The following is a 22,500-nucleotide window of genomic DNA, read 5'->3' as shown; positions in this document are numbered from 1 at the left end:
GAAAATTCCGATACAAGAATCAGGGGGTGCCATTTTATTTTTGACGAGGAATTAGTTTTGCAAAATTCACGTTTTTTTATTTCTAAATAATCTCGGAAATGTCTGAACATTTTTATTTTGCATTGGGACTATCCAGTAGGCTGTGTAGATCATTGGAGAAAAATCCTGATTCAACTGTACAAACATTTCAGACGATGCATTGATAATTCCTCAAAGTCCGGCAAATTACCAGTGTTAGGAACGCTTCCAGGGCGGTTTTGAAATTGACCAGGAACATTCCCATCGTTTGCAACCCTAACAAGGATGGATTGACTTAATTTAACTAGAATTGACCCCTAACCCCTAATATACAGTACGTGGAAAGGTGTTACTGTATTTCTGGGAAAGGGGGGTTAATCAGGTTCAGATCTAGTAAGGAGATTAGGGATGGATATGAACCCCCCTCCTCCTCTCTCCACTCCACTTCCTAACTGTAGGCACACTACCAGTCCTCCTGTGCATTGTCAGCAGGGGGAGAGTTTAACCAAGGAGCTTACTGAAGAGTGGATCAGGAAATGACCCAGCGACACAGTCCCAACTACTTGACCCAAACCCAAGAAACTGCACGCACGCACCCCCCCCCCCCCCCCCACACACACACACACACACCAGACACAGTGACACACACACACACTGACACACATACACACACACACACACACACACTGACACACACACACAGTGACACACACACACTGACACACACACACACTTAATTCTGGCTGGTTAGAATACACAGACAAATACAGAGAAGCCCCTTGCCGTTGTCCTACAAGGTAGTCTAACTGCAGGGGTTTTAGTAGGTACTAGCATTGAAGAAAAACCTGTAATAATATCAATATAATATTGCTCAAATCAACTCAGTTCCATTGATGAATGTCAAAGTGTTCATGAGAATGTTTATTGATTTGCTTGGTCCCTATTAAACTCTATTAAACTCTATTAAACTCTATTACATTCTATTTTCAACTGTATGGAATGATAATCTTATTAACACACGCCCTGGAGCACATCATATTTAGCTACTGCATGTCTCAATACAGTAAATATGTGCTCTAGCTGGAGTGCTCTGTATGTTAAAGCTTTTAAGTGCTCTCTTAATGAGATTACCATAACACACATTGTACAGTAGATAGATTAATAATCTTAATTGGATTTGCCAGAGATGGTCTGACAAAACACTTGTCATTCTGAATGACTCCATGATGGTCATTTAACCCAAAGCCTAAGCTTCAGTGTCTGGCAGTTAAAGAGGGAGGAAGTGCTCGGCAAACTGTCGCCAGGAATGCCAAACAAGCGACAGGGAGATGACGAGAAGTAACACACACACACACACACACACACACACACACACACACACACACACACACATACACACACACACACACACACACACACACACACACACACACACACACACACACACACACATACATACACAGACACACACACACACACACACACACACACATACAGACACACACACACACACACACACACACACACACACACACACACACACACACATACATACACACACACACACACACACACACTTCTATCTAATATCTATTGCATTTCTATTGTAGTCTCCTGTATAACTGACTATCCAAAAAGTGGTTATAAAATCAACAAATCCGAACCAAGACAGAGAATGATCCTGTAGCTGATAAGATACCCTGTTCCCCTTGTGGTTAGTTCCGTATTAGGAGATTCCCTGTTTCACTCGGGCCATGAAATGGCTGCATAATTGAGTTGTACATGGCTGAACCTGATCAGAGATGGTTCACTGGCTGACCGAGACTCCATGGACTAACACTGCATGCAACAATGGTACCCCAGGGCAGTCTACCACACAGAGCTCAGCTCAACCACCATATCCCCCCCCCCCTCCACCCCCCCCCCCCCCCTTTACCCACTCTGGGAGGGAAGAGAAAAGAGAAGGAAAAAACTGCTGATTGCATTCTGATAGATTTTTTTGCCTCTGGCAATGGAATTAAAAAGATTAACAGTTCATTATGAAGTGGGCTACATTGATTAGGACATTGACAAAGGGGCCATGACCAAAGTCCAAAGGTAACAATTTAGACGTCAAGGAAATTGGCACTTAAGTTGTCCCAATTGATTTTTCATTGCCCCTTTTTCTCAGCTAACATTTGGGCAAAAAGTGTTTTAAAAGGGCAGCCGTTCGCAGCGGAGAAGCCCCATCCGGTTCTAATCTGAGGGTCGTTGAGGAACGGTGGATGCTGGACCATTAAGTTCTGTAAATGATATCATTGTCTTATCTCCCGCCTTGTCCATTCACCGTTTGGAATAGCCACAATAAAATCCGGATCTTTCCAACTGCTCGGTATCATTCAAGACACAGCCGTTTCAGGTGTCTGTTACAAATGTTTGTTGTCTGCAGCTCTTGAGTGTAAGCTCCTGTAACGACGGGCTTGCTGTCTAAATTAGCCTCTGATTAATTGCTCATCATTTTAAGGCTTGGGATGCTCTCGTCATTGCTCCAAATAGCGCTGGAGTACCGGCGGAGGCTAATATGGCTGCAGCGCGACGGGGGGGGGGACGGCCATTAAGGCCAGTTGTAGGGGGACGATGACAGATGGCTTGTTGCTCCTAAGGTGCTAACAACCTTTGACACACATAGCTGTCCTCCAACACCCCCAAGCTGCATGTCACTCTGTCCAAGTGGTTTAAGGGAGGACTAAGTATACTGACAGTGTCCACATGCTGTGACCTGCGTGGGTGTCTCCTCAGCATTTCTACCCAACTTTAAGGCAGTCGTAGGGGTCATGGGTGAGGGTGGGGGCTGGGGGGCTGGGGGGGGGGGGGGGTGTACTTAGCCCCCCGGAACCTAACCTGCGACCCCATCCACCTCTTTGCCCAGCCACTGTGTGAATGTCATGTGCCCCCATGCGGAATCTTCCATGCATGCTGCTTGTGCAAGAGGCTCTCATTGTTAGACCAGCCAGACGTTTGTCACCTGCTGCCAGACCTCCCATTCTGCTTCCAGGGTCGGAATGCTTTCAGCTGGGAATTCTGTGGCGTGACGTGCTGGGTTCATTGAGTGAACTGTTCCACATGCTGGATGTTCTCCTGCTGCTGTTTGTCTCAATAGTCCACGGACACAGACCCTGATTGATAGATTTTTCGATGGGGATATAACACACACCATTATCCTAGTGTTATATACGGAGGATGACATTTCATGGAACAATTCTTTTTTCCAATTTGATTAGACGTTTTCTTATTTCATTATTCTATAGACAAAACCCTAGATGTCATTCTCTCTTCTTTTTTTTGGAATGCTGTTGCAAATGTTTGCATTGCATTTAGACCCAAATAACCTAATGAACTGCCATCGTTTGTGTTTTATTTATTAGCAGTCTTTGGGGAACATCCGTAATCTCAGTTTAAATCTTAATTCCAGCTCGTCAGTACAGCTCTAGACTCTGTGGGCCGTGTAGCTGTGTGTTTACGTCTTAGCGGGGAAGGGAGTAATGATGTTTACGAGAGATCACGCCTCTTGTATGTTGTGTTTGTGTCAGCACCAAACACTCCCCCCTTCTTCTCCTCCTCCTCCTCCTCCTCCTCCTCCTCCTTCTCCCTCCCTCCTCCCTCCTGCCCCCTCTGGGTTCCTGTTTTCTCTTTGCCATTAAATTCTGAAATCTACTTACTGTGTTGCCAGGCTGATCCCACTCAAGCTGCGTAATCTCCTTGTAATAGAGTGTGAATACTGCCGGGCAATAAATCAGCACCTCATCAGTGCACTTTATTAAATATAGACACCAACAGACAGACTCTTAGTATATTCAATTTACCCTCTGACGTAGGCCTCAACACAGGAGATAAAGATAGATTGAGCAATCAGGTGGATGCTGAGGCCTGAACCCCTGAGTGAGCGTGGAGTGGGAGATTGAGATGTGGGCGTATCGTAGACAGGCAAGCAAGCAGGGGTGTGTAGGGGCAGGGAAGGAAGGGACATCTGCCAGCCAGGCAGGGAGAGGGACAGGGGGGCTAGCAGGGAGAGGGACAGGGGGGGTAGCAGGGAGAGGGACAGGGGGGGTAGCAGGGAGAGGGACAGGGGGGATAGCAGGGAGAGGGACAGGGGGAGGCTTTTGTTCAGTTACCGTGATGTACGAGCGGGTACCAGCGAGCCTAGCATCACATCGTGTGTGAGTGCATTGTACATTTTGTTGTTAGATAAATCCAAACGGCTCAGTATTGAAGCCAGGGTGGAGCATTTGTACTTTGTGATGAGGACATTATTTAGAGAGATGTGCCTTTAAGACATTGGCAGCGTCGCGCTGGCTGTCCCTCATTAAGCAGTGTTGGTGGTTGGCAGCAGATAATAAATTACGTGTAATTATGTGAATGATTAAAGTCAGATTCTTCCTGGTCTTTGGGCTAAACAGAGAGATATATAACGTCAAATGCGGGCCGTGAGACCCTGGGGACAACTAAATACTCCAGGGCCGGGTTCACAAGGTCAGGGGGCGCAGATTAAAACAAGGGGATTACTGTATTTAACATTATACAACCGCACAGCGTTCACAGGCCATTGGTCAGATCACCCATTCCCAGCTACTTACCATGGGGTAATGGCTCAGTTATCGTGTTAAAAGCAGAGACAGGGGGGCGCTCAGTGGCGTAGCACACTAAGGCGCATACCGTATCATCGCAAGGTCCCTGGTTCGATTCTGGCCATCGACATATCCTGCATGTCATCCCTCCTCTCTCTCTCTCTCTCTCTCTCTCTCTCACCCATCCTTCCTGTCAATCTCTACTATCTCTGTCCCAATAAAGCAGAAATGCCCTAAAAATATATTTAACAAAAAAAAAAAAAAAAAGTAGAGATATCTAGCTGTCCTAAAAAGTGAGCGGTGAAGTGCTTTTTTGTCGCAGTTCTTCAGGCTGGAAAACACAGAGGATTAAATGTCTTTGATCCGGCTACGTGTGGCTACAGTGTAAAAGCATTTGTTTCTGTTAAATTCGCAGTGTCAAGAAATATGTTTTTATTATTTTTATTTAACACCCAATATATGAGAGTCTTGTGTATGAAATGTGTGGTGAGATCTGTGTCCAGTGACGGCTGGCAGCGGCTGAGCTGGGCTGAGCTGAGCTGAGCTGGGCTGCCTCTGTTGTTTGTGTGGCTGGGGCTCAGGTCAAATTATTTATGTCAAGCACAGCAATTTACTACCAAGAAGCTATTGATTGGGTCCTCCTGACGCTGTCATGTAAATTCAGGAAGAATCATGGTCGACAGCTGCACGTTACATCCACACACACACACACACACACACACACACACACAGATGGGCATGCAAGCAGTTACGCACGCACACACACACACACACACACACACACACACACACACACACAAAGACATACTGAACATTCAAACCAGAATGACCACACAGCTTTGTAGTCTATGTAGCATAAAGCCATGCTGCCAATGTAATGTATAGTTTTCTAAAATCCGAAATGTCTTGCAATATGGATAATTATTTATTTTTGAGAGGATATTACGAAATCATTTCTTAGGTATAATATCAAATCTTTGAAATAAAATCTTTGATTCATGACATCGGGACACGTTCATCCAGTTGAATACAGAGCAGAAGAGGATGAGCTGAACCTCAGGGGTCCTTTTAGGGCCAGGCCAGCTAAAACTGGAGCCTGGAGAGCACTTGACTTGGCTGAGGTGAGATTGCTGCTGGGCACAAGTCTTCAGGGCCTGCTTGTCCTTCTGATAACTGGCCATGATAGATCTGCCCCTGTCCAGCCAGTATTACTCTCTCTCCCTCTCCTTTCCTCGCCCTATCTCTCTCTCTCTCTCTCCCTCTCTCCCTCTCTCTCTTCCTCTATTCCTCTCCCTTGTCCCTCATATCTCCTCCTGTATTATGTATCTCTTTCTCCCTCTCTCTCTCTCTCTCTCTCTCTCTCTCTCTCTCTCTCTCTCTCTCTCTCTCTCTCTCTCTCTCTTTTCCCCCCCAGCTCTCTCTCTTCTATCTTTCTCTCTCTCTCTCTCTCCCCCCCTCTCTCCCCCTCTCCCTCTCTCTGTCTGTTCAGTCGTCTGATTGAGAGTGAAATACGAGGGGGCTGGGGGGGGGCTGGGGGGGGGGACCATGCCTCGTAATTACATCTCTTTTTATGACCTGCGCTAATGGCCCTCGGGGAGAAGGAAACAATAATAAATTAATAGAATATGAACTCCCGCTCAACAGAAATCTCCAGCATTTCATTTTGGGGCTGTCCTCTGCTGTGGCAGATGAAACACTGCTCTGATTAATCTGAGGATGGGGCGGGCCCAGCCGGCCAGGCGTGGGTGTGGTCTGCCCCCCCCCTCTCTGTCTCATAAGGACTTTTGGGAGGTAAACAAGGATGTGGATCTGAGCTCCCCAATTGGCCTTGCTTTCAGTTCTATTCTAGACAGCAAGCTATGAGTCATTAGGCATATGATCGCTTTAAAATTCTCGGGTTTGAGCTTTGATCACAGAGGTTGCCGTCATGCTGCCGTCACATAGAGGAAGGAAATAACCAGTCAATGAACTGTCTGTAAAAAAAAACCAACACATTTTTGTGACTCTCACTGTATGCGTTTTATTCATAAACGGTTGGTTATGGCGGTGGAATGCAGAGCCGCTGCAGATTTGCTTTTATCAGCCAAAGCGAGCTTTCTTCTTGATTCAGCAGGCATGAAATATGTCTCCAGTGGACAGCCAAGCCTGTCCATGTTGTCCAATCTGATTAAAGTAGCAACATTTATTGAGCTCCATAAACACAAGCAACCAACTGGTTAGGTTTTATACTGTGCCAAGGACAAGACTCACTGTAGGAACTCAGCGAAGGAACGCTGAATGGGTTTGACTGTCCTGATCAGAATGTGTGTGTGTTCTTCAGTGCGGGTGTGTTCCCTCGTGGTACTGTACAGGTTTACCTGCCCCATAGTGGTACTGGTCAGGTTTACCTGCCCCATAGTGGTACTGTACAGGTTTACCTGCCCCATAGTCCACGCCCACTGACCACACGTCTGTCACGGTGTAACCAGTGTGACGGAGCTGTCATGACCTGCCTCTGTCAGCAGCTTGGAGGACAGCGCAGCCCGTCCACATGACATGTATATCCAGTACTGCTTGTCCACATGTAAAGAGATACCGCTCTCATACTCTATACTGTAATGGCAGAATTCCTGTCCAAATTTATAATCACATTGCTTTAAAAGACACGATGCTCCGCTAACATCGCAACTCCCCATTCTTATTCAAATGGAACAAAAAAAAGAAAAAATCTATTTTTTCTATTGCCCTCCATTACGGAGCCCAGAAGCAAATCAGAGCGAATGCAACCAGGGCACTCAGCAACCGTGAGGAAAAGAGCCCTCAAGCGTGCAGACAGGCCTTTCAGATCTGGTCAATATTGTGTCATGTTTGGTCAAACCCCACCAAGGCAGTGGGCTGGAAATGAAGATGTAAATATTGATATTTCATTAGAGGAAATCACCCACTCCGACGGCACTTAACCGGGCCGCCTTCAGAGCGCCGCGCGGCCGGAGCACCGCGTGACCCGCGGAGTCGGGGAGTCACTTCATTACTCCATTAAATTGAGTGGAAAAAGGCAAGGCAACGACACGAGATCCCATTTGGAGCGATAATTTAGGCCCTGAAGAGAGAGACAGAGCAAGAGGGGGGGGGTGGGGGAGGCGGGGGGGGGGGGGGGGGGGTGGACACACCGCCTCTCCATCTCACAACAGTGGATTAAATTCAAGGACTTTTAGCGTCAAACGTAATTGTAGACTGCCGGGCTCAACGTGTGCATACGGCTGAGAGGTGTCTGTTGTATCAGAGAGATTCCGCATTCTTTCATACAAACCCGAAGCAGGCCTTTCGCGTGGGCTGTCACATTGGGGGCCAGCGTTTTTGTCACGGTTGGATCCACCCGGGCATTAAAAGGGTACGCAGAGCCCTCGCTCTGTGATTGCAACGCCAACATGATGCAGCAATCGAGCCGCGGCGTGTCCACGCTTGCATAACAATTTTCTCACGGTCATTCCAGAGCCTGTCTGCCTTAATGGCAAAGTACGCCATCGCCGCAGACAGACAGGGAAATTACACAACGGAAGATTTGGAATGCATTCGGAAGTTGTAATAGCCGAGGCACCGGCTCTAACAGGCGTACGCCCCCCCCCCCCCCCCCCCCCCTCCTCCTATACACCATCACGTCGTTGTTGACTGTCACGTTGTCGTTTCCGTGGCAGTTTAGCGGTGTGGGTTGGCCTGGCGTTTCGGGGTTGGGGTCGGGGCCGGTCCTGTCGGAAGGCCCTGGTAGATCCCTCTGCCACCCTGGCCAGCCCAGCAACCTCCTCCTCTGTTTGATCAGACCCCTCCGTTCCACTGACTATTGATTCCCCTTCACATTGTGAAGGCCCTCACATTCCGATCGTAATCTGTTAATTAATGTATCCTCCAGCTCTTCCCCTCCTGTGGTCATCACTACGATAAGGGAAATTGAACACTCAGGTACCCCCCTTTTCTTTCTCTTTCCCTCTCTCTCTCTCTCCCTCTCTCTCTCTCTCCCTCTCTCTCTCTCTCTCTCTCTCTCTCTCTCTCTCACAAACACACACACATTCTCTCCCCCGGCCCCTCTCTCTATTCCTCTCTCTCTCTAACCCTCTCTTCCTCTAAACCCAGGTGTGTGTGTGTGTGTGTGTGCGTGTGTGTGTGTGTGTGTGTGTGTGTGTGTGTGTGTGTGTGTGTGTGTCCACATAGTGTCAGGGCCGGGGAGATAAACATCACCCTGTGACTGTGCCTCAATGAGATCATTTATATTTAAGAGAAAACAGCAAGAGGAGGTGTGGTGAGCGGCCTGGTCAATACTGTAATCTATCGCCTCTTAATCACGCCCGGGCCAGATAGCATTGCAACAGCAAACTTGTAAAAGCAATCATTTTAATCAGGGGACGCTGTGAGGGGGCTAATATGCTGTCAGAATGGGCCGCCCGTGGGCACACCGAGCCTGGGCAGCGTACAGGGGGGAGAGGAGGGGGGCCGCACAGAGTTTATTGACAGCTGAAGGGGAGTAAGGGGGGAAAAGGGATGAGATGGCTATCTGTTCCTCTCCTCTGCCCAGATCCCCCCCCTCCCTCCCTCCCTCCCTCCCCCCCTCCCCCCCCTCCTTTTAATTTGTTTGAATTCTCTCACCTCATCTTCAGAGGGATCTGGCTTGTATGTTTTTTTAATTTCCATTCTCAGCGTACGTGGAGGTAGCGGCGCTTCTGTTTGAAGGGGAAATTACAGTGGTTTTATATGACCCCGCCAATTTCAGCTCATCCAGCTGCTGTTTGTCAGGAACGGGGACAGGATTTAAGCAGGCCTTTAGGGCAGGGTTGACCTACGTGACCCCTTGTGTGTGTGTGTGTGTGTGTGTGTGTGTGTGTGTGTGTGTGTGTGTGTGTGTGTGTGTGTGTGTGTGTGATTTCATCACCGCCCCCCCGCCCCCCCCCCTCACACAGAGCAGTGCTGAGTGTGTGTCACGTCCTCGACCCCTCCAATGGGGATGTGTCTCACTGCTAATCCCCCTCTCACCAATAGCAGTGTGACAGGAAACAAGGGGTGAGCACACGGCTTTGTGTCTCCCGGACCTTTGCACCGATTTACTGTCTTCACTTACAGTAAAGCCTACTCGACTGCTGCGACACCCGTCCCACAGAAGACCTTCCACAGGGCATTTAAAATTAAACACCCCCCTGTTAGCATTTTTCGCGGCATGTATTCTAGTAGCCGGGGTGAAACCGAACCACTCATGTTTGGTTTGCTGATCAGTCCATGAGACAAGTCCTCCAAAGTGGGTTTAGGATGTCATGGAGGTCTTTTATTGTGTGTCAAATCAACAAGGAGAGTATTTTAAATCTGCTACGACGTGTGCCTCGGTTACATGTGGTTGTTCACCTCTTATTTCAGAGACTTCTTCTTTTTAAAGTGAAATAAATAAAGTGAGAACACAAAGAGCCCATTCCTATTTTCACCAGAGTATTTGAGGTTGAGTCCATAATGCTTAGAACCAGAGGCTGGGTATTTTGACTGGAGGTTAGCCTCTGACCGGGCGTCCTCCCTTCTCTCCTCCCCAGGCTTCTCCACCTTGTCGCTGGGAGACCAGATGAGTCTACTGCAGAGTGCCTGGATGGAGATCCTGATCCTGAGCATCGTGTTCCGCTCGCTGCCCTACGAGGATGAGCTGGTGTACGCGGAGGACTACATCATGGACGAAGAGCACTCGCGCCTCACGGGCCTCCTCGACCTCTACGTCTCCATCCTGCAGCTCGTCCGCAAGTACAAGAAGCTCAAGGTGGAGAAGGAGGAGTTTGTCACCCTCAAGGCCATCGCCCTCGCCAACTCAGGTAGGACAACACCGCCTGTGACGTCATCATAAATCATACTGCATAGCGGCTGGATATTTGAATATTTAAATCTTTAAAAACAATATCATTTACCGTTTTGAGTGATGTATTTTGGCTTTTATTTAATAGAACATCACAGTGTGATTGTTCTATCTCCATTATATTTTCGTTCGTTCGTTCGTATTATCGGAAAATAATTGTCAAATATAATGATGAATAAATCAATAATTTATACACATTTAAGTACACATTTTATGAGGCTCAAAAACTATTTCAAAGTCAATTTATTTTAAATTGATATACTGTAGGTGTATATATTTACGGTTTTTAAAGTTTTTCTTTCCTAAAGTAATGGCACCCTCAGATTATTCTCTGCTACTACGCGTATTCCACAATTATTGTGATCATTTTTATTCTGTAAAATTATTCTTTAACTATGCTGTACAAATACAGAATAATACCTAAAATTTTGCTCTGAATACTTACTTCCAATTGCAGATCATTTGTACTCTGTACTGTTTATTGCAATCATAGTAATATTATATTTGTAAAATATTTCAGTAAAACATGTGAAATACGCTTTGTACCAGTATCAGTGCCCAAAATGACATCCAGTCCGGTTGTGAGTTGGAGAGTTTTTGAGTGTAACCTTTAGTTTGGAGTATGAGAGAGAGATATGGAGGGGAGATTAGGGCAGCGGAGAGTCGGGGAGGAGAACTGAGCATTTAATTGAATGCCTTCCATGTTGTGGTATTCCTCCATCCCTCTCTCTATCTCCCTGACGGTGGCTGCGGGGCGCGGCAGCCACAGGAGATAAATTTAGCATTTCATTAGGAGCACAGGGGCTGTCAATAAAATGTGTTAAGTCGAATGGAATGAGTATCAGGGAGTGATGGGCCTCATTTGTTCCAATGTGAAGACAGCGCGTTCATATCGACAGGCTGCTTTTGAGAAGGCAGGGTCTGTCCCTCTCTGATCAATGCCTGGCTGGTCCACGGGCCGCTTTCTCTTTTTTTTGTCTGGCTGAAAAATGAAAATGCTGATGGTGAGCTTTGCTTTTGCTTTCAGACGACAGAGCTTTGTTGGGAGGTGGGGGGGTGGGGGGGTGAGGGAAGGGCTGAGGGAGGGAGGGGGGATGTCAGGGTGGGGAGGGGGCGTCCGGAACGTTTGAACAAGGTCTCTGTGAGATCACTCTCCCGGGAGCCCCTCTGTCTGACAGCTGTGAAAATTCATAGCGATTGATTTTGTAATTAGCAGTTTATCAATCGGATCGACGTGGGCTCTCTGATGGATTGCAAGGAAATTGTTTCTTCAAAGTTGTTTTTTTAAGCCCATCCCCTCCTCCAAAGACGACATGCCGCACGCTTTCTCTCCCTCTGTCTCCTCCTCTCTTCTTCTCTCATCTGGTCTCTTTCTTTTCTGTCTCTCTCTCTCTCTCTTTTTTTTCTCACTCTCTCTCATGGCTGTACTTCACCCCCAGACCTTTGTCACACATACTTACTCATTCTTGTGGTCAGATCAGTCTAATGGTGAAAATATCACAAATGTGCACAGGCATTCACACACACACACACACACACACACACACACACACACACACACACACACACGATAATAAGTTTCCTGTTATTACAATGCATATACAGGGATAGTTTGAAAATACAGTCCAGTTGGAAAATACGCTAAACAAGAGCACTGACTATTAATACACATGTGAATATCACAAGGAGGAAGCAGGAAATGCTTGCGTCACATCATCCGTTCCCTGAGTTACTGGCCGTTTCCCCTTTTGTTCTGCTCCTCTCATCCCCTCCTCTCATCCCCTCCTCCCAGGCCCCCATTCACTTTCCAAAACGACCTACTTCATTTTACCGCTGTGGATTTGAAACCGTCAGGGTGAGAAATGTCTCAAGGTCTTGGGAATACAGTTGTTCCAGTCAATGAATTTGGGGCGAAGTCTGAAATCTGTTTTGCCTTTTATTGTCCCGCGTGGTGAGATATGCACCGCCAAGGTGAGGCGAGTCAGGCAGCCAATGACACGCCGCCTCTGCTGTGCCAGACACTGGTTAACCACTGAGAGAACCATGGCCCCGGTCTACCCCTGGGAGAGAGAGAGAGAGAGGGAGGGAGGGAGGGGTGGGGGAGAGGGAGAGAGAGAGAGAGGGGGGGGGGGTGGGAGAGAGGGAGAGAGGGAGAGAGAGGGAGAGAGAGAGAATGAAAAAGTGTTACAACATTCTACACGTACAGTAAGAGCAGCTGTGAACAGTGTAATACACCAACGCACATGAGAGAGAACCTCTCCTAACTGGCAGCTGAGAGTGAGACAGCCCTCCTCTGAGACAGGGAGGAGGTCAGGGGGGAGAGCTGGGAGGAGGTCAGGGGGGAGAGCTGGGCTACAGAGGCACTAAGATACACATAGCTGTTTTACTTACACTGCTGTGTTTAGATGTGTCTGTAATCTGTGGTTCCTGTGAGTAGTTGTTGGTTATTTCTCAGTGAATATTGCATTCATTAGGGAGGACAGCATTAGGGAGACATTTAAACTTGACAAATCAATAGATTTTGTGCAGCAATTTCATCAATATTACATTTCCGACTTTAGGATTGTTCAATTTTACTCCACGTAACACTACATTAGCAACAATATTCAGTGACCATTTCCATTATACACCATTTCTGTCTACTCATTTTCAGATGTATATTCACGTACTGTTTAGTAATCAACTGTTAGTTACTGTGTGGTTTTCAACTAGCAGCTGTTCTGTATTTATTTATTGTAATATCGTAATCATCTAGTATAATAGCATAATCATCTAATACATGAAAAACGTATATTTTTATATGAGTATTTCTTTCCCCTAGACTCATTATTTGCTCCACATGTTTCTGTGAGGAGAGAGGGAGGAAATTAATAGAAATGTGAAGGAAGTATTTTTTTTATTTTTTATTTTTATTGAAGCTAGTTTACGCCATCCAATTCCCCGATGGAGTGTTTATAAGAAAACAATCTATTCGGGAGCTGTCCTTTGGAACAGTGGGGTGTTTAATGGGAGTTCATTCAGTGGGGATTGGCTGCTCTTCATTCCATTGTGTGCCCCGAGAATCTGCAGGATTGCATTGATTTTCAGTCTCATTGGTCATATGAAAATCAAGCCCAGGCCACTAGCCAAAGAAATATCTTTTTATTTTTGTTTCCCTTTATGCTCCATCGTTATCTTGTCTAGGTGTGGGTTATACTGATGATGTCTCCTTTAGCTGACTGCACTGATTGTGGTACATAAAGGTGTTTTAGTCTAATTTAGAGTGAAATATACTACTACTGTACTGTCTGACAGTACAAAAATAGCCTCTCTCAATTCCTAGTGCTTTGGAATTATGCACTATATTGTGTTCATGTACTATTTTGTTGTTGTGTTATATTTTACGTTTTATTTTTCATTGTACTAAATCAACCATTGGTTACATTTTAGTTTTTTTCATGTATCTTTAAAGATGACAGTATTCTCGATGTTAAATAATCATGTTTATTAATCCTTAACCCCTCTCTCAAGCAGTGACACAGTGTCTAGCTACTATGTTAAAGACCTACAGCCCCCTGCCTTCTCTCATTAACAACCTCTCCCTCTCTTCCCCTCAACCTCTCCCTCTCTCCCCCTCAACCTCTCCCCCTGTGTCTCCTGGCAGACTCCATGCACATAGAGGATGTGGAGGCAGTTCAGAAGCTCCAGGACGCCCTCCATGAGGCCCTGCAGGACTACGAAGGCAGCCATCACCAGGAGGACCCTCGGCGGGCAGGCAAGCTGCTCATGACCCTGCCCCTGCTGCGCCAGACAGCCACCAAGGCCGTGCAGCACTTCTACAGCATCAAGGTGCAGGGCAAGGTGCCCATGCACAAACTCTTCCTGGAGATGCTGGAGGCCAAGGTCTGATTGGAGGAGCAGGTTGCCCCGGCGATGGCCCCGGCGATGGCCCCCGGCGATGGCCCCCGGCGACGGCGGAGAGCTTTGTAGAGAGACATGGACATGGGGGGGCTCAGGAGAGGAGGAGAGCAGGAGACCCTGCTGACTGTGACAGGGCGGGATGTAGACTGACCTCTCTAACTGACTCTCCCCCTCGGACCCCAAGACATTGAAAAAAATAAGAACAAATGCAAAACTTGGTTATAAGTATAAATATAAAATGATGCAGATTAATTTAAAATATATAAGAAATACTATGTACAGTAATAATTTTTGTTTTTGTTTATGGTCTGTGGTCATACTGTATATGAAGAAGGATCCCCACTCTCTCTATATCTTCCGAATGAATAATTGCAGGTTCTTGATTAACAAGATATTTCTCTCAGAATCTAGAAGTCTTCATAATGTGTTCTGATGACAACAGAAGTGTCAACCACTATGAACAGACTCACTTGTCAAACAGGCATTTTACTTCCTGGACTTTACCAGCAGGATGTGTATATATTTATTATGGGAAGATTGAGTGTACAGTTCAAAGTCTGGTGAACCGGCGGCCATTTTCTCTCATTGTCCTCCTCGGAACAAAAAAAAAAAAAAAAGAAGAAGAAGAAAGTACTAAAACTGTTACCTAAATGTGAGCTCTATTGATCTAAATGTCCTTGAATATACCTCTTCAGAGCAGTGAGCCGCGTGATGTGGATCTGTCCCGGACAGGAAGACAAACTGGTCACGTGTTTAACCAAACTAGCATTAGCCAGGTAGTCCGTCGTGTTATTCTGTAGTAACTCAGCAATAAAGGGAGCCGTGGGCCAGCCATGTTTAACCTCCTAGTCCCTCTCATCTCCTCTCCTTCTCAATGCTGCTGTCGCTAGAAGACCATGCCCTCCCACACGTGTGTGAGTGAGTGTGTCCCGCCAACGGGGAGGCGCCCACTTCCACTGTTGCACTGTAGTACTCCTCCTCTGTTGACGTTGTTGTTATTGTTGTTGTTGTTGATGTTACTCTCAACCCCCCCCCCTCCCCCATATTTGGTCATTGTTCAAGCCGATGGAAATTGCCTCCTGGCAACTAAACGAATGGCCTGATTTGGGCAGGGTGAAAGATGATCAGTGGGGTTTGGGGCGGGGGGCGGTGGGGGGGGTATCAAAGGATTTATGCCGAGTGGCAAAAGTCCAGGAGATTCCATGTTCAAACAATCAGAGGCCCATATGTCAAACGCTCTATTCTGGGTCCTTTAAGCCCGTGGCGGAGTCGTCCCACACACAGGGAGCAAGGTGGCCAGCATCTGCTCTCACCGTTTTAGAAACCACTCGTCTGTTTATAGCGGCGGCTGCCTTTGTGGAGCTCCGTCCAATCGGAGGTGAACGGCAGGTGCAGGTCTGGATCGGTGGCGCTTCACGCTGGGGTGTATTTTTAACCCAGGCTGTTGCCTGCCCTGCCCCTGCCTCTGTCTCTGCCCCTGCCTCTGCCCCTGCCTCTGCCTCTGTCTCTGTCTCTGTCTCTGCCTCTGTCTCTGTCTCTGTCTCTGCCTCTGCCTCTGCCTCTGCCTCTGCCTCTGCCTCTGTCTCTGCCCCTGCCTCTGCCTCTGCCTCTGCCTCTGCCCCTGCCCCTGCCCCTGCCTCTGCCTCTGCCTCTGCCTCTGCCTCTGCCCCTGCCTCTGTCTCTGCCCCTGCCTCTGCCCCTGCCTCTGCCTCTGCCTCTGCCTCTGCCTCTGCCTCTGCCTCTGCCTCTGCCTCTCTCCAGGAGTACAGTAGACACACAGAGCACTGCTTGACCCCACGTTGACACACTAGCTGTGGTATCACACCCTCCCAGCAGCCCAGGAGGCAGGCATCTTTAAACACAGCAAATGACCCCCCCCGCCCCCCCCCCCCCCTCCCCTAAGGTACGCCATGTGAAGTGGCGATGCAGACTACATAGTGTCAGCATGTTTCAAATGGTAGCACCGACAGCCCCGCGGTGTGTCAGTACAAGGTGTGATGTCTCCGGTGGCATAGTGAGATCTCATGCAAAGAGCTGCTCCGACTCCTTCGCTCCCTGTGTTCAGGTCGACCTCCACGGTGCCTGATGGGATTTGTAGTCCAGTACTGTAGACTCATGCTGCTGCTGCTGCTGTTGTTCTCCTTGGGAGAGGATGTGGTGGGAGGACGTTGCTTATACTACTGAAGTGGTTTATGTGATGTGATAAATTGTGGCGCTGTCACAATATGATACTGTGATCAAAGGAATCCCTGACATTGCGAAAGCCACGGTCGCCACTATGCTGTGATATCATTGGCCAGCGCTAATCCGGCAGCAGTCCTCCTTTTTCTGCAGCCCGATTGGCCACTTAATGGAGGATGACATCATACCCCCAGCACCTAATCATCAAAACTTGAACTAGCCGCTGTCCACTGAACAGGCTCCACTGTAGAGGGTGACAATGTAACTTGAGTTATTTTACTGTTGTGCAATACAGCAGGGACCAATTCTGACTGAAACCATGCTGGAAGCATGTTTTTAATAAGAGTTGGGCAAAATTTAACACCTTTAGCATATTTTAAATGTATCTAATCAACAATAGATATCAGAACTATTTATTTGCTTTGCTCTACTGTAGATTAAAATATTTTTGGTCAAGTGCAGTATACAAAAATCAAAATGGTTTTGCAGAAAATCTTTACAAAAACCGTTATGTAGTAGTCCAAATGAAAAACCATTGAAAAACGTACACAATCCAGAGATTCAGTCAGCTCCCCTTTAATGCTTTACCTTGCATTAAGGTACCTTTTAGAATACAAAAAAAAACATGTCTTACATTAAAACCTGTGTCTATATAATGTGTATATATATATCAGTGTCAATGGTTACTGGGCAGTAAACAGCAGGTTGCCGAGATACAGCCGTTGAAATGAGTATGCAGCATCCTGCTGACTACTACCTCATCATCACTCTTGTCAATACTCTCCGATTAAGACTTTCTCATCTTCGTCATCATCATCGTCATCATCATCAATATGACTGTACTGAAACACACCTGAGCCGTCCACATTTCTAACAAGGATTTCTTGCCTCTAAATGCTCCTGCCAACATATTTGTAATTGTAGTTCATCAGTTGTCTCTTACCATCCATATATCTGTTTGTAAAAGGTAGAGCATGCTTAAAGTTGACCTCATGATTTGGCCATCAGTGGGCGTTGAAACCCATTTTGGTTCGGAAGCGGGTACATGTTTTTATGAACATCAATGTGTCAGAATTGGTCCCTTGATGATAAATTGCAGAAAGGAACAGTGATTTCCTGTTCCTAAGGTATAAGTATTTATGGTGTGAATTATATCATTTGGCAACAGTGTACAGTGATATCTCTGATTGTTGAATCACCAGTATCTGTGTAACTTTTATGTTTTGATTTCCAAAAAGGTAAAGGAACAAAGAATTAAATAATCCCAGAACTCTGCGAGTGATTTATTATCCTGCAACAATGTTGACAATTCTGTGACACATTTCTACAATCAGACAAAGATGTCATATCACTGGAAAGGTATTTTTTAACGCAACACATGCAAGGAATTCGTCAGTAGTGTTCATAACACATGGAATTCAGATTACACTAAGTCAAAAAGAATTGAACACATAATTATCGATGTCATCATTACACTCAGAGAGAGGATCAGAAATGGAAGGTCTATGTATTTTCCTGTGTTAAAGGTCCAGCATGTAGATTTTTGTGGATAATTAGTGAAGAGTGCAGTATTACCGCAAGCAAAGCGTTGTATAAAATCCGGGATAGGGTATGACTCTGGCTTTTTACATGCCTATTTCACGTTTTGTTTTTTTTACAAGGATATGCACATGTTTGCCGCTGTTAGAAAACGTATCATATGAAGTTTTCTAATTTTCAATGTGGCCAACAACACGCAAAACGGCATATACTGGACCTTTAAGCCTGTAGTATATGACATTGGACACTTCATCCGTGTTTTACCCTGTAAATCTATTGTACTTCCTCATTCAGCTCGCAGGGTAACCCTAACCCCCTACTATCCTCAGTGTATTTTCCCAAGCTGCAGAGACAGACAAGACACACACACACACACACACTCAGATTGTGCCTGACTGACTTGCGCTGCTGGCAGTTCAACAGCCATGAGAGAGGAGGAATCCCAGAAGACCAGGCAGGGAGGTAAAGTAGCCAGACCAGACAGACAGGCCACCGACGAGCATCCCAGCTAACACTGAGCCAAGAGCCGTGTGGACGTGAACCATAGAAAATGCATCAGTCACAGAAAACACACAGACACGCTAAGACAGCCAGAGGAGGGGGAGGCTGGCGCAGGCGAGGGACGACCGGGGGAGGGATGGTTCTTTATTTCAGGAAGCCGAGATTCCTGGGAGTTGAGTATTCCCTGCTCTATATAATTATAAGAGGCAATTTCCTTTTTTGAAATAATGTCTCGCTAACCAATTAATTATAACAATCCTCTGTGTTAAAACTACGGTATTAAAAAGACACGAGACAGTGCCTGATTCTGGCTGTACCGTGGGTTGACTGAGAACATAAAAATAAATAATACAAAATAAAAAAATAAAAAAAGGTCTGGAGTGTCTGCATACTCAGTGTCTCATTACATGGTCCCATGTTATTCCCATGCTACATGAGGATCATCCTTTCCAGCCGGTCCAGACGATCCAAGCCGTACAGTACAGGACATTCCCTACTGATAACAAGCAGCTGTACATCCATCCATTGACTAGTAAACACACCTATCATTAGGGTGACGACGCATCTCATCAGGATGCAATCTCCATCCCAGGTGTATGACGGCTGTGTATTGCTTAAGTGTGTTTCATTATTCTCTGAGCAGCGCTGATGATGGCCAGGGAAAGGATTACACGTCAGTGTGAGTGATTGGGTTTGAACAGAGCTGCTGCATACACTTTGCATCAACCAAAGGCTCAAATTACACTTAGGTTGAAAACGGAGCACGCAAATGCCCAGGAGAGCTTGTGGCACAGAAATGAAGCATGGGCCGTCGTTCCCCCATTCTCTCTCTCTCTCTCTCTCTCTCTCTCTCTCTCTCTCTCTCTCTCTCTCTCTCTCTCTCTCTCTCTCTCTCTCTCTCTCTCCCCCTCCTCCTTCTCTTTCCTAACCCTCTGTCTAATGTTCTTTCTTCTTCCATCTCTCCTCTTCTCTCTCACTCCCCTTCCTTGTTTTTGGGCTTAGTCCACAACTGCTTTGTAGTCTGCGGGTGAACTTATTGGGAGACTGATTTTGTTTTGTTTATTTATTGCTCCATTTGTGAAATTGGAGGCAGCGGCAGACAAGCCTACTACTATTCAATAACAGGAGCTGGGCATATTTCACAACCTAGGGGTATCAATGTCCCAGACAGAGCTGTTACATCATACTAATCTTTATGTCCAAACGTTGAGTAAAATAGCCTACTATAGTATTGTATTTTATAGGAAAACCTGACCATTCAAATTGACCAAGGCATGGCATAGTGTTTTATATTGTCCAGTGTTTATACGTAGCCATTGTTAGGTATAGCTTTTGACCAATAAGATCCCTTGTCCTCTCGGCAGGCATTGCTCCATCCACTATGCGTAATTAAACTCTACCTCCACCATCACCTACTGTCCTGTATCTCTAACCCGACATTATATACTGTACTGTGCTCGTTCTGTGTACAGCCTCTGTGTTATTTACACCTAATTCATCTTAAAGTAGATGTTAGCGGGGGGGAAAAAAATACAATTTGTTCAACGGTGGGTATTTTCTCGTGGTCATGCTTTTGTGGCTACAGCAGCTCTTCCGTTATGCTGTACCTGTTACTGTCCTCAAGCATAAGATGATCCACGAAGCTAACACCTCTGACCCTGCATTGGACTCCCCCTGGCTGATCAATAGACTCCCTAACTGCCTAGCAGGCAAACTAGGGCCGGGCCACAACCCGTCTGAGATTTCGCCCTCATCCCTGTCCATCGTCACTGTTTTAAGTGCATTTCTCAGGTTACACGACGGCTCTCCTCTCTGTTTTATGCATGGGAGGGAGGCAGGAGGGGGTCAGGCACTGTTGTGCATACCTCATGGCCATCGGTAAACCAGGATCCTGGGTTGTTATATCACTGTGGTTCCTATAGTCACTCAGGCCATCATCGTGTAATGACAATACATTACACATTAGCATGGTTTTAGCATGGTTAACTCCATGTTAACCTGCCTGATTTTGCGTTTATAAGAAAGACACACAGTCACACAGGGACACACCTGTACAGCAACACAATAATAGATGTAAGCCTACATATACACACAAAGACAGAGGATCCACACCTCCGTGAAACTCAATTGAAAGCACAGCCCAGGTTAGAGCCTGTATTTCAAAAGTGACACATCAGTAGACTGCATCCTGTGTCCTGATGTGGTTTCTGGACCGAACGCTTGGCTGAGGTCATTCACACCAATTGGAGAGAGCTGGCTGAATGGCCCTGTCGTTTCAGCTGATCAACACTATAGAAATGAAGTGATCCACAAAATCTCCAGAGCGCTGGTCCCTGAGGAGCACACTCAGAGGAGGGAGGGGCACGCCAGCACTCCTTTGCAGAGTGCTAGGAGGAGGGAACACACTGGCTAACTCACAGCAGGGTGCAGAATCACTGCAAAAGCTTCACACATTTTTTGTAATTTATTTATTTATTTAGACTAGAACAATGCATTGCTGATACACACACACACACACACAGACATGCACGCGCACATGCACACACACACACACACACACACACACACACGCACACACACACACACACACGCACACACACACACACACACACACACACACACACACACACACACACACAGATAACCCAACCTGAAGTTTTGTTCCTTCATTTGAGATTTATATGCTCGGTTGTATCTTTATCTGTGCTGCTCTCTGATATGGTGCTGGGGGGAAGCAGAAATATTCCTCCTATCTGGAGAGTGTATCATCTATTGCCAAGGCAAAACACCGCTGTGTGCCGGGAGTTCTTCTCCTTCTGTTTTATTGCCTCTGCCATGTATTCACGCGTTCTTACGGTCTTTTCCAATTTAGCCACTGGTTTGGAAATAATGAAGGCAGATAAGAAGCTCTGACAAGCATGAATACGTCCATCAAATGGAGAAAAAGTCACTTCACAGGAATTTAACACAATCGCTCTGGTACAGTACTAAAGACCACTCCTGTAAATCTTTACACATAAAGCTAGATAAAGACATTAGTTTGATGAATGTGTGCAAGCACAATTGAGCATAGCACATCCCTCGCCATAATGTTTCTGGTATTTAGTGTTTCTTGTATTTTCAGCTAATGTTGGGATGTGGATTTTCAGACAATAATTCACATCATACATTTTTTTAACCATTTACCTTCAAAGGTCCATATTCAAACGTTTATAGACAGACATGATTAAAAAAAAGCTTTTTATTGTTGCTAACTCATTAAAATATGTCAGTGTAATTTATGTAATCCTGCTTGAATTGCTGGAGTGCAATTACTTCATTTTAGATGAAAATATTTATTTTGTCCTCCAATCTGTGCTCCATCCAAAAATGTGCGTTTCCCAAAAAAAAAAACACAGATTTTAAAAAGAAAAAAGGAAATACTATGCTCATGCTTTTTGGAATAACGACAACACATTTTAGATTTTTCATAAATCTATAAATTAATTATCAGTGTTTACACTTCATGATCATTGGATAGTAGCAACGTTTGCTTGAGTTATTTAGTGATATACAGAATATATACATATGTGTCCATGACCCAGTGTGTTGTGACTGTCCCAGTGTGCTGTGATAGCAGCAAGAGCAGTGGCAGGTCTGGAGAGCTGGGGTAGGATGGGGAGTGCAGTTTCTGGGGGACTCGAAGCCAGAGTTCAGGCTCCCTCAGAGCCCGAGCTGGAGAGAAAATGGTCAGGGCCAACTCAGGGCGGAAGCCATGGATGGACGTGACCTTTTCGGCATGTCAACCAAAGGTTAGAAATCTCCACTGGCCTTAAAAGAAGTGCACTTGTTTGCCATAATGGAGGAAGCCCCTGCTTATTTCAGCAGGGAGAGACCAGGTCCAATCCCAGGAGAATATCCTGC

General features: G+C 46.2%; 1 protein-coding gene across 7 annotated transcripts in view; it reads left to right on the top strand.

Moving 5' to 3' along the window:
* Positions 1 to 14,364, top strand: part of esrrb (estrogen-related receptor beta) — a gene marked incomplete at both ends in the record, with an annotated part of 47,248 nt that extends 32,884 nt beyond the window's left edge. For all 7 annotated transcript variants that reach the window (XM_083683397.1, XM_083683396.1, XM_083683393.1 and 4 more), the window contains 2 exons: positions 10,166 to 10,435; positions 14,120 to 14,364. In XM_083683397.1, coding sequence (XP_083539523.1) covers positions 10,166 to 10,435; positions 14,120 to 14,364 — 515 coding nt within the window. The remainder of the gene's footprint in view (positions 1 to 10,165; positions 10,436 to 14,119) is intronic.
* Positions 14,365 to 22,500: the final 8,136 nt, after the last annotated feature.

This window comes from Argentina silus, assembly GCF_951799395.1.
Source record: "Argentina silus genome assembly, chromosome: 13".
Lineage (NCBI taxonomy): Eukaryota > Metazoa > Chordata > Actinopteri > Argentiniformes > Argentinidae > Argentina > Argentina silus.
The sequence above is the reverse complement of the archived record's forward strand: the minus strand, read 5'-3'. Positions and strand labels throughout refer to the sequence as shown.